The sequence below is a fragment of the Bos indicus x Bos taurus genome, chromosome 16, assembly GCF_003369695.1.
Source record: "Bos indicus x Bos taurus breed Angus x Brahman F1 hybrid chromosome 16, Bos_hybrid_MaternalHap_v2.0, whole genome shotgun sequence".
NCBI classification, from domain to species: Eukaryota; Metazoa; Chordata; class Mammalia; order Artiodactyla; family Bovidae; genus Bos; species Bos indicus x Bos taurus.
Genome location: NC_040091.1, coordinates 44268487 through 44283840, shown reverse-complemented (window position 1 = coordinate 44283840; position 15354 = coordinate 44268487). Strand labels below are relative to the sequence as shown.

The 15354-nt window shown below is 42.1% G+C and overlaps 1 protein-coding gene across 1 annotated transcript in view; it reads right to left on the bottom strand.

Moving 5' to 3' along the window:
- RERE (arginine-glutamic acid dipeptide repeats) overlaps positions 1-15354 on the bottom strand; it is a 303344-nt gene that overhangs the window by 84031 nt on the left and 203959 nt on the right. The window contains 1 exon segment of the mRNA XM_027564998.1: positions 7686-7784. Within this exon segment, the coding sequence (XP_027420799.1) occupies positions 7686-7784 (99 nt within the window).

The following is a 15354-nucleotide window of genomic DNA, read 5'->3' as shown; positions in this document are numbered from 1 at the left end:
CTAGGTTTCTTAAAAACAAAAACAAAAAAACACTAAAATTAGGGCTTGGGATAAGGAACGTGAAAACATACTTGTTAAAGAAAATGAAAAAAAAAAGTTCTTGTTTAAAAAGAGAGAAACAGGCATACTAACTTTGAGCACACCATAAAGAGGAAGCCTAGAAAGCAATAAAGCCACATATGTGAAAGGCAAGGTCACAGCTGAATTTGTAGATTTAACCCAGAGGCAACTTCTACTGATATGAAACAATGAAATAAATTTTTGAAATATCTCTCCCCTTCCAATGCTTGGCTTATTTAATTTACTAAAGGACTCTAAAGTACAGTTCTTTTCACAGCTTGTTACACAGTAGAATCTTTCTGCAAACTGACAAAATTGATTGTCTTACACCAACTTTTCTACGCATATAATTGATTTTTAATTTGGTGTCTCATTTCCAAAAGGACTTGACAATAAACTCCACTCTATCCACACTATTGACTTCTTTAAACAAGAGTTTGATTCAAAGTCTGATGGGAGTCAATTACAGAAAAGATAGTTTAGTTTCACTAATATCTGAAACATTAGGCAAATTTTACCCAAATGTACATCTTCCTTTTTTAATAGTAAGGCCTGATTCTTACCATGGACCATAATAAGAATACGTAACATGAGCAACATGTATTTTACTTATATGTACAATGTATGGCAACACACATTATAATTCTTCCTTTTCTTTTTTCTACTCTCATATCTAAGGATTAAGCTGTTCATAAGAAACGGTTACCAATTTAGTTTAAAATGAGAGGAAGGGTAATCAGTAGGGAGAAAAAACTACTTTCATCCAATTTAAAATTTACTGAGTACATATTATGAGTTGCACTAAATACAGCATATCTATATTTCGGGTTCTAAGCAAACCGTAAAAAATTTCAGATTAAGATTTCTTTAGAAAGTGAGGATTTTAATGTTATGATTCAATTTATGTAAGTTTACAATGACATAAAATGATGTAGGTACATGAAACAAAGTACTTTGAAGAGAGTATGAAACAAGGAAAATGTGAGATGGTGATGAGGTTTCAACTTCCCTTTAATGTTTTTATAATAATGGTCTCACAGGAGAGAAAGAGCCACATAAAATTTAAAAAAGAAAAAGAAAATGAATGGATTCATACTGGATGACCTACAGGTTCATCAACATTTCTTGAAAGACTATATAAAATGTTCCACAACTTTGGAAACTGGACCATTCTTTTTATTTTTTTGGACCATTCTTAAAATAAATATAATTCAATTAAGCCTTCTCCTATATTTAATGTTATATACCTTTAAAACCGAACACGAAGATTACGGACATCCTAAAGCTTACATCTGCAAGTAGGTAATCGTGGGCTGTAGGCACCCCACCCTGCCCCCGCAGCTTTCACCTCCACCACCTCCTGCTGCTGGAGGGACTTAACTTCGGTTCTGCTGTGAATTCCATTTTCTACAGCTGCCACACAAACAGTAAATAAAATTCATTGTATTTTTGCCCCACTAAGCAGCTCTGTCTTCTGGCACATCCAGATGCCTGGCTTGAAAATAGTGAACAACGAAAACAATGTTTTATTGAGCAAACATTCCAAAAAGGCCATAACAAAGGCCTCGGAAGGTGCTGCTAAAGAAAGACACTGTGGCAAGGGCTTTGTGTCCTCCATCTGAGTAATCCTTGACCAGTGGCCTGGGTTCATTGGATTACAGATATTCAGAGAATTAGTCTCCCATGTCATGTCAACTTCAAAAGAAAGACTTCCATTTATGTTTATGATAAATGGAGTTTTAAACTGAAAGATGGTTCAGATGTTTTAAAATTTATGAATCTGTAAAATCCATGTACATGACCAATTAAGGTTTATTGTCCCCACGGATTAACGCTTTTTGGATAAAAAATTCCAGAGGTTATCTGTATCTAGGTTGTTCACCTCAATGTATTACATCAAAGTTGATATGAAATATTTAAAGGGAACCATATTTCAAGATGGGGCTTTCTAGGTGGTGCTAGTGGTAAACAATCTGCCTGCCAATTCAGGAGAAGCAAGAGACACTGGTTCCACCCCTGGGTCGGTAAGACCCCCTGGAGTAGGAAATGGCAACCCACTCCAGTATTCTTGCCTGGAGAATTCCATGGACAGAGGAGCCTGGCACGCTATAGTCCACAGGGCTGCAAAGAGTCAGATACGATTGAGGGACTGAACACACACACATATTTCAAGATAAAAGTTACAGTTGAAAGTGAAAGCTTTGGTCACTCAGTCGTGTCCAACTGCTCGCAATCCCATAGACTGTAGCCCACCAGGCTCCTCTGTCCATGGAATTCTCCAGGCAAAATACTGGAGTGGGTTGCTATTCCGTTCTCCAGGGGATCCCACCCAGGAATTCAACTCGGGTCTCCCGCATTGCAGGCAGATTCTTCACCATCTGAGCCACCAGGGAAACCTCCAAAAGTTACAGTTACCCAAGATGAAATGGAAGCACTCTGCAGGGACATCCAAAGCAACACAACCTCTCCCTTATGTAACACCTGGAATTATGCCCAAAGCTATTTCTGCATGAAAGTAATTCCTGAAACACAGCAAAGTGGATGGGAAGCAAAGGGTGAAACGCACAGCTCAGAGAGGCACCCAATCTTACAACCTTGCAAGGCAGGCCAAACTCCACAAGGAAAATGCAGGCCCTGAATTTTGAAAAGAATTCAATTAGCACCCCCAGTATTTCCATAATCAACAGCTGAATGCTAATTAAGAGCACAGCACCAAGCAAGCAATGGAATCCCAGTGCAATAAGCAACAACACAAGGGCGCAAATGCTCCCTTCAGCCTGCATGCATAAACAAACAGAATTAATAACTACCCGAGCATGGAAGGGTGGCTTAATCTGTTTCGATTAGGCGCAGTTCAGCCCTGGGGCTTTTGTGTTATATTTAAATGTGTTCATCATGTTTAATTAAAAACCTAATAATCTAGGGTTGTTGTTTTTTTAAGTTCTGATCTGTACTTTCCTCTTCTTTCTCTTCCTGAGTTCTACTGATTTGGATGGTTTCCTGAAAAGGAACAATATTTTTAGCATGCTGTAAGTGAAACTGGCTAACCAGCAACATCATTCTCCAAGGCAGCAGCCAGTCACTGACATGGGTTCCATCCTAGCCCATGTTAGGGGTTCAATAAGCTTCTTGAATTAAAGCAAAAACACTCCTCTGATCTGACCTGGTTTATTTAGCCTGAAAGACTTCCCCATGAGCTAGCTACCAAGGTGTTTCCAACAGTCTCTCCTCTAAAACAGAGTTCTTTTGTCATTATTTGGCTTAGAATTTGACAGAAACTGGCACAAACCTGGCTTCAGTTCAATAGAATTTAAAGTATCTCAGCCCTAAGGCAACTTCAATAAGAAATACCATATCTGTAACAACACATCAAGTGTCTAAGGAATTACTGAGAGGAAGTGTGAAATGAAAGGCCTCCTGTTGTTTAATTCTGAGGCCTAAGATCTCAAGAATTAATCATTATCTGAAAGACCTCAGAAGAAGAGGTCCGGTGATAGTGCTAACCATAATTTGGGAACTTTTCTCAAAAGTAAACTTTTAAGGTTTACTTTTATATGCATCACTGGATTCATATAAAAGTTTTTCTCCTTGGTGCTGATGCATAATTATTAACCATTAAATGCTGGATTGAGGACAGTGTCAATTAGAGTGAAGTTTAAAACCAATCATCTTAAATAGAGTTGTCAATACTCAAGTGCCTCAAAGGCAGAGACATTACTTTCACCATCAGAAAGTCCTCACTCTTCACAAGTCTACAAACTAGAAGGACAACCAACTTAGAAATAAAGACCGTGAGGAACAAAGCTGTCACGATGGCAGTACAGAGGCTTCAGGAGCGGCCAATAAAGGATGCAGACCTAGTTCAGCAGCGGAGTGCCTTGATGCTGAACCTTAGGGTCTGGGTTGGCAAGAGAGAGAGAGGAGTCTGTTCCCAGGGCAGAAGACCCACAGGGTCAGGAGGTTCCCACTGTCAGCACAGCCAGGGGTCCCATGGCAGGTGCTCCCTGCCAACCCTCTCACACGGTGCTCCATTCACGTCTGTGCAAAGGAAAGCAAGTGCATCGATGCTGGAGTCAGGTCAGATGCTGGGCAGCTGGTCAAACTGATATACTGGAGCCAATGAAATTCAAACATAACTAGAGCATCCAAGTATACAGAACATTAAGAGGGACAAAAGAGGCAGGTTCACGTATTTATTTGAGTTCAGGCCCATTTACTTTGCTTAAATCTTCTGATTCCTGGGGTGAGAAAATGTGGGAGTTTCAGCAGGAGGGGTGGCAGGTTAAGAGCAGTGCTGGTTTATGTGCCCTACTGCCACATAAAACGATTCAGAGAGGTGATCTGGACAGTTCAGGTGAGGCTTCCCTCAGCCTATCAATTACTCAATCACCCTCCCTCATTCCCTGTTGAGGTTTTAGAAAGTGAACTTAACTTCCTATGAGTAAGGGAACCATTTGATCCCTGGGCTCTGCAAGGGCTGGATGACTGCCAAAACATTTCTTAAAACTTACACTAAAACAAACATGGTAAAAATGAGCCCAGACTGACAAGGATGTATGCGGTTAGAGATGATTATCCCAGGCTGGGAGTGAGTGGCACTCTGGAGTCCTGCTTCACTTTTCAGAATCAAGCTGGGCTTTTCCCCATGTGTCAGGTTCCCGACCCTCCTTCATCCTACCATTTGCTGCATGTCCCCAAGAGGCAGCAGAGAGGACACTGCCCACCCTGCGTCTGATGTAAGCAAATGCTGTTGGGGAAGGAAGCCAGCTCTTTTCAGCAGGAATGTGAAAGGTCCAGAGGGAATGAAAGGTCAATGGAGGAGTGAATGAAGGGGGAGAGAGAAAGGAGCTGGGGAGGCAGGAGTGAAAAGGGAGGGACAATGGCGGGGCGGGGGTGGGCACATGAAGGTGGAAGGAGAGGAGAGACCAGACCAAGTGAGGAGCCTGAGTCTGGGAAGCAGCTGTCAGGGGACATCCGTGCTGACAGGCCCTAGGATGGGCCACTGTCCACGACTGTCCCAGCCTTTTCATCTCCTTATGTCTGTCTTTCACAAAGGCTTTGTGTAGAATTTAACATTTTTATCCATCAGATCTCTTACTTCTTCTCACATAAATAGGTCTACAGTGGGAAACAATATCCATGACTTTTTTTTTTAATTGAAGTATACTTGATTTAAATGTTGTGTTAATTTCTGTACAGCAGTGATTCAGTAATATAAATATAAATATTTTTTTATACTCTCTTCATACTCATTAGGATTTATCACATACCAAATCACTTTCACACCATACTCATTATGGTTTATCACAGGATACTGAATCTAAGTTCTCTGTACAGCACAGGGAACTATATTCAATATATAGGACCTTGTTGTTCATCTTTTTTATACATAGCAGTTTGTGTCTATTAATTCCAAACACCTAATTTATCCCTCTCCCACGCCATGTTCCCCCTTTGGTAACTGTAAGTTTGCTTTCTATATCTATGAATCTGTTTCTGTTTCATAAATAAGTTCACCCATGTCATATTAGACTCCACCTATAAGTGGTATCGTATATTTGTCTTTCTCTGACTTACTTCCCTTAGTATGATAATCTCTAGGCCCATCCATGTTGCTGCAAATGTCATTATTTCATTCTCTCTTAAGGCTGAGTAATGTTTCATCACACACACACACACACACACACACACACACCCCACATCTCCTTTACCCACTCATCTTCTACAGGCATTCAGGTTGCTTCTATGTGTTGACTATTGTGAACAGTGGTGCGTGTATCTTTTCAAATTAGAGTTTTCTCTGGCTATATGGCCAGAAATGACTGGATCATATGGCAACTCTATTTTTAGTTTTTTAATATGTGACTTTTCAACACAGTTGAGTTTAACATTTTTACTTTGGCCACTGTCTCAAGGACAAAAGTTTGAGCTGTCTGCATCTCTTTACTAATCAGGTCAAGTTTCACATTCTCTATTTCAAAGCTGAGGCTTCACCAACACTCCTATGAACTGAGGGACCGCTGAGAAGGCTGGTGCTCTCTTATGGAAGCTTCAAGGACCATCTCACTATCTCGGCCCCTCCTTGCTGCCTCCTGATTTTTCCCTCACTCCTCTCAACCCCTGCTGCCCTCATCCACAGCACCCCAGGGAAACCTCCCTGGGCACACACCCAGGATCTCACCACTTCTCATCACCACCGCTGCTGTGCCACTCGGTCACCCAGGCCTGGGCTCTCACACAGCCCGAAGCCACTCTTGCTTGAAGCAGCAGCCAGAGAGTCATTGGCAGATGGAGTCCCTGTGCTCAGAAGCCACTCACGCAGGGCAAACAGCAAGACTCTGAACACAGGTCTACCGGCCACCCGACCTGTGCCCCACCTCTCCTGCCGCTCTCCCCTCGGACATGTTCCTGCCTGTTCCTCCAACACGCCAGGTGTGCTTCCACCTTAGGGCCCTCAATATCCAAGGCTTGCCTCCTCACAGAAGCCAGGCCCCCATCTGGTTCACCCCCGCCCCCTGCCCACGGCTTTCCTCAGCACACACTGATTTACAGGTGGTCTCCCCTCTCGATGGGGGGCCCTGTGTTCCCCTTGATAGTGCCTAACATAGCACCTGGCACATAACAAGCACTTGATAAAAACTGCTGAAAACATGAATGAGTGGGACCAGGAAACACTCTCCCATAGGCTATTCTTAAATACAGGCAAGGAATTCACAATCAATCAATATGTGTATCAGTGCCAGCCCTAATCTTAATCTCGGTCAGCCTCAAGGGCAAATGTCAAGTGGTGATGCTCATACTGAAGACTGTACTTGCAAAAGCACAAGAAATCTCCCTGCTTTGTGTAGCAATTCTTCTCCCCAAAGTCACAAGGTGGAGGAGAGCTTCATTAGAACTCTTTCTGCTGGGATAAAATCCATGAGTTAGAAAACATGTACTTCTGGGTACATTTCTATCTTCCCACTGTCGGACACGACTGAGCGACTTCCCTTTCACTTTTCACTTTCATGCATTGGAGAAGGAAATGGCAACCCACTCCAGTGTTCTTGCCTGGAGAATCCCAGGGATGGCGGAGCCTGGTGGGCTGCTGTCTATGGGGTTGCACAGAGTCGGACACGACTGAAGCGACCTAGCAGCAGCAGCAGTAACAGAATGAATATGAAAGATCTGATATTGATTTAAAGTCTATGTTTCCTGCTCTTGACTACTGTCCTTCTGCAGGTTAGAGACCCTAAGCAGACTTCACAACAAAAACAAGGTGCAGCCTTAATCTAAAGAGAGTATCAGCTGGTTCTAAAATGACTGAATCCTTCCTAACAGAAGGAGGTATCAAAAGCTAGCCTGCACCCAAACAAACCAACCAACCCAAACTAATTTTTTTAAAGAGCAACTATTTCCTCTCTTTCCATGACAGCTGGGGAAATCTTTCCCATTTTCTATGAAACAAATGCTGACTAAACTCAATTCTTTCCATACAATTATGAGGTTCAAAGGCTCTTTATCCTGACTGACAGATGCCACAGGCAGTCTGCAGCCATGACCGGATCCTGGGGACACGGTGAGCAGCACGCCCAGCCGCCCCTCATGCCCCAGAGCAGACCCGAGGCCGATTCCCGCCCGCTCACCACTTCGTCCTCGGTCCAGCTCTTCTCAATCAGCTTGGGCACAGGCTTCTTCACCAGCCGCTGCAGAGCTTTGCCAGCATCATAGCCACTTTCATGGAGCTAAAACAATAATGACAATTTTAGTTTGTTCATTGCACCAAATAACAGAACTGGAAGCAAATCAATAAAGAGGGGATCCTTCATTTACTCTAACAGAAGAGTCATGAGATGGGCACACAAGACTCAGAGTTACTTCAGCCAGTGTCATAACTGGCTAATATCCAACCACTCCCTGGATCCAGCTGTTCTGGGAGAAGGACACAAGCAGGAGAGAGAACATTCTGGCAATGACAGGAACAAGATGAAGACCAACAGTAACATTTATGGAAAATTTAGCCTAGGCTGTTGCTAAAGCACCTTCCATGCACTCATTATCTTTCTTAATCCTATGAGGAAAGTATTCTCTCAGTTAATCTTATGGAGTAGGAACCCTCATCACCCATTTTATGGATGAGGAGACTGAGGCATGGAAAGGTCGAGTAAAGGTACTCACCCATACTAAGCCAGTAGGCAGTGGAGCCAAGACTCAAACCCAGCCTACATGACCCCTACTCTTGTCCCATTTCCCTCAAAGTGGTCTAAAGACATGACAGATTATGTTCTTTCCCATTAGCACATCTTAAGTCTTTCACCTATAATTTCACTAAAAAAAATCTCAAGTATCTAAATATAAAAACTTTAAATCTAATTATGTAACAGTATACTAACTTCTCAGCACATATAAATGAAGATGCTAGTTTATCTACATGCTCCTTTTAGGACTGGACTTTCTCTGGTCAAAACTGGTTTTTTTTGTTTTTTTTTTTTTTAAGATTTATTTATTTTTGGCTGTGCTGGGTCTTCATTGCTATGTGCAGACTTTTCTCTAGTTGTGGCAAGCAGGGGCTACTCTTGCAGAAAGTGAAAGTGAAAGTCGCTCAGTCATACCCAACTCTTTGCAACCTCCTGGACTATATACACTCCATGGTATTCTCCAGGCCAGAATATCCTCCCAACCCAGGGATCAAATGCAGGTCTGCTGTATTGCAGGTGGATTTTTTACCAGCTGAGCCACAAGGGAAGCCCCTTGTTGTGGAGCACAGGCTCAAGAGTTGTGGCTCACTGGCTTAGCTGCTCTGCAGCATGTGGAATCTTCCTGGACCAGGAATCAAACTCATGTCCCCTGTATTGGCAGGCAGATTCTTAACCACTGGACCACCAGGGAAACACAGAATGTTTTTATACTCCATATCCTTTCTAACCCTGGGCAATGCTTGGCACCCCTGATCCCTCTCCATCTTGCAAAGATACGCCTGCCTTGGCTCCTATGACCATGTCCACCTCTGGTTCCTGAGTCTCCACCTGTGGACAATGAAGAGAAGGAGTAGAGAGAATGATCCTCCTGCTCATATCGACCTTCCCAAACTCTGGCTGTCTCTCCAGATTTCTCACCCGGGAATGCCCTTTCTTTCCAAAGTCTACTCTGATAGGAGCATTTGTTCTGGCTGAGCCCTATACCTCCAGGAACTAACACCATCCATAGCAAAAGGTGATACACAGAGATACTTGTTGAGTTAATAAATAAAGGCCTTCAACTACTTACTGTCCCTCGATAGACTCAACCTAAATCTCCACCTCAGTGTCTTCAGGTTCATTCAATCTGATGTTAGCTGAGTACCTATTATGGTGCAGGCCACACCCCAAACCCTGGGGACACAGCAGTGAACACAACGCCAGCCCGAAGGGGACATGCTGATCTTTCTACAAGTGCTTCAATCCCTTATTTGAAAAATTCACCAACATTTGCAAATCCTCAGTACAAATAAGGTGCGAACTTTACTAGTAAGTCAGTTTGTTTATTTGTTTGGATGGATGAATGGAAGAACAAATAAATAAAAATTTTGGATATAGCAAATCTCTCCTATAACTATTTGACTGCTATTGGAAGTTAAATGTTCATTTTCATTGCTCATTCAGCAAAACAAAAAGTTATTAAAAATCAAAATTTCCCAAGTTAGTCTCACATTTTAGAGGATCCCAACTTACTTCAAGTCCAGACTACCCATAGATGTCCAGACTAGAAATTAATTACTAAGACAACTACCTTAAAAAAACCAAAAACACCTACTTCAATGATTAATGCTGTATCTTTTTTTTGGTGGTGGTTGGGTGTGGATATGGGTGAGTGTACACAAAAAATATGGATGCTAGATATGACCTTATGTATTTTTATGACATTCATTGTTAGAGGATTTAAAAAATAATATACTATAAATATTATACTAAATAAATGAAATACTATACTAAAATATTAGAATTTGCAAATGTTTGAAAACTGTTCAACTGGCCTCCTTTCAGAAGTATATAAAATAAAAATAGTTAGATTTTCATACTTTGCCTAAGATCCAGAACAAGCAGATATTTGCCAAGTTCTATAATATAATTCGGAGAAGGCAATGGCACCCCACTCCAGTACTCTTGCCTGGAAAACCCCATGGACGGAGGAGCCTGGTAGGCTCCAGTCCATGGGGTCGCTAAGAGTCGGACACGACTGAGCGACTTCACTTTCACTTTTCACTTTCATGCACTGGAGAAGGAAATGGCAACCCACTCCAGTATTCTTGCCTGGAGAATCCCAGGGATAGAGGAGCCTAGTGGGCTGCCGTCTATGGGGTCACACAGAGTCAGACATGACTGAAGCGACTTAGCAGCAGTAGCAGTAGCATAATATAATTAGGATCTATAATGAGAGCTTAACAGCAAGGATCAGAACTGAATAAAGGGAAAAACTGCATGGCTATTTAATTTTTTACCAAACCAGTCAATCCTAATGGAAATCAACCCTGAATATTCATTCATTGGAAGGACTGAGGCTGAAGCTCCAATACTCTGGCCACCTGATGTGAAGAGCCAACTCATTGGAAAAGACCCTGATGCTGGGAAAGATTGAAGGCAGGAGGAGAAGGGGGCAGCAGAGGATGAGATAGTTAGATAGCATCAATGGACATGAGTTTGAGCAAACTCCAGGAGACAGTGAAGGAAAAGGAAGCCTGGCATGCTCCGTTTCATGGGGTCACAAAAAGTCAGACATGACCTAGCGACTGAACAACAACATGTTAGTGATACTTTGAAATCAATTCAAGTTGATCAAATCATGAATTCTTAATAAAAAGCTCATGGCAAATTAACAATATTTTATAAGAGGTAATTACTGTAAATGGGGTAATTATACAGAAAGTGATGAAAAACTATGGACTTTGGAGCCAGATTATCTGGAGTGGAATTCTAGCTCTACCACTTACTAGGTGTGTGGCCATGGACAAGTTACTTATCCTCTTTGGGCTTCAATTTTATCATTTTTAAAAAATGCATATAATAATAGCATCTGCCTTTCAGGGCTATTGTGAGGATAACATTAGAAACTACATGTAAAATTGCTTATAAGTACCTGGCACATAGTATGCTAAATGAGTGTTAGCTATTTATTTTTAGAAGGAAGGAGAAAAAAATGAAGGAAGTAGTCTCTGTCCAATTTTCATTCATTTTCTAGATTAGAGAGTAGCCTTTCCAGAGACAGAAAAACAATTGTTAAACTATAAACAAAACCACTTATGTTTCACATAATTATTCATGTTAATAATTAATGAAATTTGATTAAAACTCTGGTACAGTACACAGAAAAAAAATTAAATCTTACATGGCTGATAACAGGAAATTACTCATAAGAACACAGGGCCCATTCCAAAAGTGAACAAGTGAATGAAGTTAAGTCATTAATCCCTATGACATTCCTGCCTTTTGGTGAACGAAGAGCTTTAAATGAGCTGGAAGAAATGTTCTGAGGGACCTGCTGCACTCAGGGTTGTTTGGTTTTTCAAGGAGGGTGCTCCTGCTTGCACGGAGTCCCCAGTCAAGTTTCTCATGAGGTGCTTTAGTAGAGTTTTCCCTCAAACACATCCTCGCATCTGTGATTCCTTTGTTCAGATCACACTTTCCCCTGACAAAGCTGTTGTGATATATCTGGTAAGCTGAATAACAGGTAATTGCTTCTGCTCATGGGATCCACTGTCAGCCTGTCTTCTAAAAATAGTCCTATTCCTGACCTTTCCACTCCATGGACCCAACAAGTATCCAGAGTGTCCACCTCCTCCATCTCTGCCAAAAACACGCCTGAAAAGTAAAAGTGTGGCACTATTTAACAACAGTGACAAATACTGACTGAACGCATGGAGTCGGGAGTGACTGTGCTGTCATCAAGAATTCATGAAGGCCAGTACAAGGTTCTGTTCTGGCATGCCCTCTTCCCAGAGAACCCAAAGGGACCTTTCTCAACAAGCCCCTTCTTAACGTTGCAAACAGTTATTCCCACTTTATAGCAATTGAGTCTGAGGAAGTTCTGAGAGCATTACATTTTTAAAGAAACACTTCAGTTATATTTACTAAAGATGGACTTTTTAACATATTAACAGTTGTTTCAGCCCACATTGTTTCTTTGAATATCTATCAAGCACTTTGGGAAAATTACTGGAAGTTCAGGACATCCTTCACTCCTTCTGCAAACATGTACTGAGTGCTAAACGGTGCCAGATGCTCTCCTGGGTGAGGGGGACAGACAGAGCCAGGAGAAGCACAGGAAATGGGTGTCGGAAACGCTGGGCTGAGAAGCAGATTAAAGAACTGTTCTCATGTGACACGTTCACCTAAAGTCACACCTATACCCTAGGGTCCTAAAAGGCTGGGTTGCTGGGTTCCACTTTCTTTGCTTAATATACTGTATCAGGCACAAAAAAGCACTTCTTAAAAAGGGTTTGTTTTCTGAAGGATTATGAAGATTTGTTTTTCTTCAGACTGGAGCCAAAATAATGTTTGAGCTAGAGCTTAACTAGTTGTTTCAACTGTATTCCTCATGTAAATTAAGAGTTTGTAAGTTTACCAAAATACTGGCTATCTCAAATCTTTAAAGATTGTCTTTGAAAATATTCCCAATACTGTGTCAAGCTCTGAAGAACTGGAACAATCTCAACCTGTGAAAAATGGGTTCCAAATTTGAAAAACCTGATCATGACCACACAGGTACATCAGTATGGGAAATTCAGTGCCCAATTATAGCTAAGGTAAAAGGTTCTTCACTGTGAATAAGATTTTCTCCCATTACCCTAGAGAAGACTGCTCAAAGAAACCACAGTGAAGACACTCAAACAGCTTCACTCTATAGTCTCAGAAGAGCAATGAAAGCAAGGTAAGGAGACCTTTCTGTCCATTTGCAGCCAAGACATACTGGGAAAATCTGGGATTAAAGCAATTTTAATGTACAGAGAAATGTACCATCTTGGAGCTACTGGGTCAACATCAGTGCAAAAAGTAGGCACCAAGACAGAGCATTCTTATCCAGTCAGCTTCTAATCTTCACAAGCTTCCACAGAGAGAAGAACCTAGATTTGACGCTGTCACCCTGACCCGCCAGGCAGTAGAGCAGGAAGCCATTCCACAAAAACCACTGTTTTCAAATTCATCATCACAGGCTGTGCATGTGCACACGTCTGTATGCGTATGTGTGTGTGTTTTAATCCGATGATCAGGGAAGCATGCACTTGTAAATCTGCCGCTTCCACATCACTGAACTGCAGGTCTGCACTTAGGCACAAGTAGCAATAAAAGTCATCTTCCCCTAAACCACAGGTCAGTATCTGGGAGATTTGATAACAAAATGGTGATTTTTCACCAATGCACTAGCCTCTAAGTCACCCATCGTGGAATTCTCTTTGCTTTGCTGCTTCCCAGCAGTCTGTCAGCTGGTTCCCAGAATTTGCTCCACAGATTGCTCAGCTTGAGCTCTTCCCTTCAATTCTGGTTTGTTCACTGTCAGAGTCCAGGTGGCTCTTCCCCGACCAGCTGTCCACTCTCCTTGGCCATGCCTTCTGCTGCCCTGAGACCCAAGGGACACCCCAGCCCCACAGGGAGGCTGCTGTCATCACATTCTCTGTTGTCCTTCCATTCATTCAACAAGAGCTCCTGAGCAACTCTAAATGTCACATAAAGTGCCACCAAAGATGGCTAAGATGGCCCAAGCACAGTAGCAGAGTGGACCGGGGGTGTGAAAGCGCTAAAAACAATAGCAGCTTCCAGTAGCAAACCCCTAGTTTGGTTCTGCTTAACAAATTGAATGGCAACACCAAATGACACAACACCAGGGACACGGTGCCCTCTGTAATTGGACACAGCTGGCTGATGCATGAAATGCTCTGAACAACTCAAAAGATTCCAGGTGCTCAGCAGCCCGCCTGCACAACCGCTCCCACAGTCAAGGCCTCTGCAGCCTCATGAGTGTGAGCACGGCATCAAGTCTGAGCAGGGAGACAGATGCCTTAAAGCTTCATCACAAACCGGCTGAGTTGAGGTTCTCATCTGTGTCAAGTGGGACTAACAACATCAGCCCCTCGCTGTGTCAAAGGACCGTGAAAAGCAATAAATGAGACACCATGTGACAAGACACCCCAAAAGGCCAAATGGCTACAAACTGTCCAGCGGTACCATCATGGGGAGTAATAGTTCAGGGGCACGGCTATTATGCAAGCTTCTTAAACACTTGCAGGTTCAAGGTGCACACGGTGCTGGGGACTACCCAGCCTCGAGTGTCCTGTGACAGCCCCTGACCTCTCCGTGATTAGTAGGAAGGAAGGGTCAGGCCACAAGAAGAAAAACACATTTCTGCGTAATTGCCCAAGTTAAACCTGCTCCTCTCACTCAGCCTGACAAACCATTCCCTGCTTATTACTTTCTATAATTTAATATATATAAGTGCTTTACTGGCAAGCTTCTCGAAAGAATAAATAATACTTAATGACTGCCTACTGTTTAATTAACTCATGATTGAACTTCTCATGGATCGCTATAAACACTAAATTATATCCTTCCTCAAAGCTGCCATGGACAGAATTCTTGTTTCAAGCTTTAACTCTCCTGCCTAAACAATTCCGAAATTTCAGCAAATCTGTACATTGGACAGGGAGGTGAGAGAATCAACCTTAATGCCTGGTTATAAACTGTGTTATTTTATAGAGCAAGGATGAGGTCTTAATTTAAATAAGACTGAAAATGTGCACATGTCCGAACATCTCATTTATATTACAGCAATCATTAAACATCGCTGGATCTGGGGCAATCTGATTAGCATAAACTCTGCGTATTACCACAAGGTTTCGAGTTTCTACTACAGCTTCTCATCTGAGCTGCCATTTTCTGTCTGCGTGATGCTGCAAATAAATTCTCCCCTTGGCACGGCTCAGCTGTCAGGCACCTCTGTTCTATAATGAACCCATGAATTACATCTCCTGCTCTGTCATCTCTGGTCTCACACATCAAAATATTGTTCTTCAACTGTAATTTATAACTTAATTTAAATGTCCCTTTTACTGTGACCTTTTTAGATCAAATGGCATTGCAGCTGGCAGCTACTGCTACGCCAAAGTATTCTTCTGCAATTACAGCCATTATAATAACTGCAGAAAAAGCCTATCTGAGGTTAGATTGCATTCATGCTAAATATTAAATAATTGCAGTCCATTAGGGATAATATTAGATTTCAAAGTCTTTTGCTCTGCAAAATACACTGTTTATTTATAAGAAATTGCCAAAATAACTTAGAAAGGGG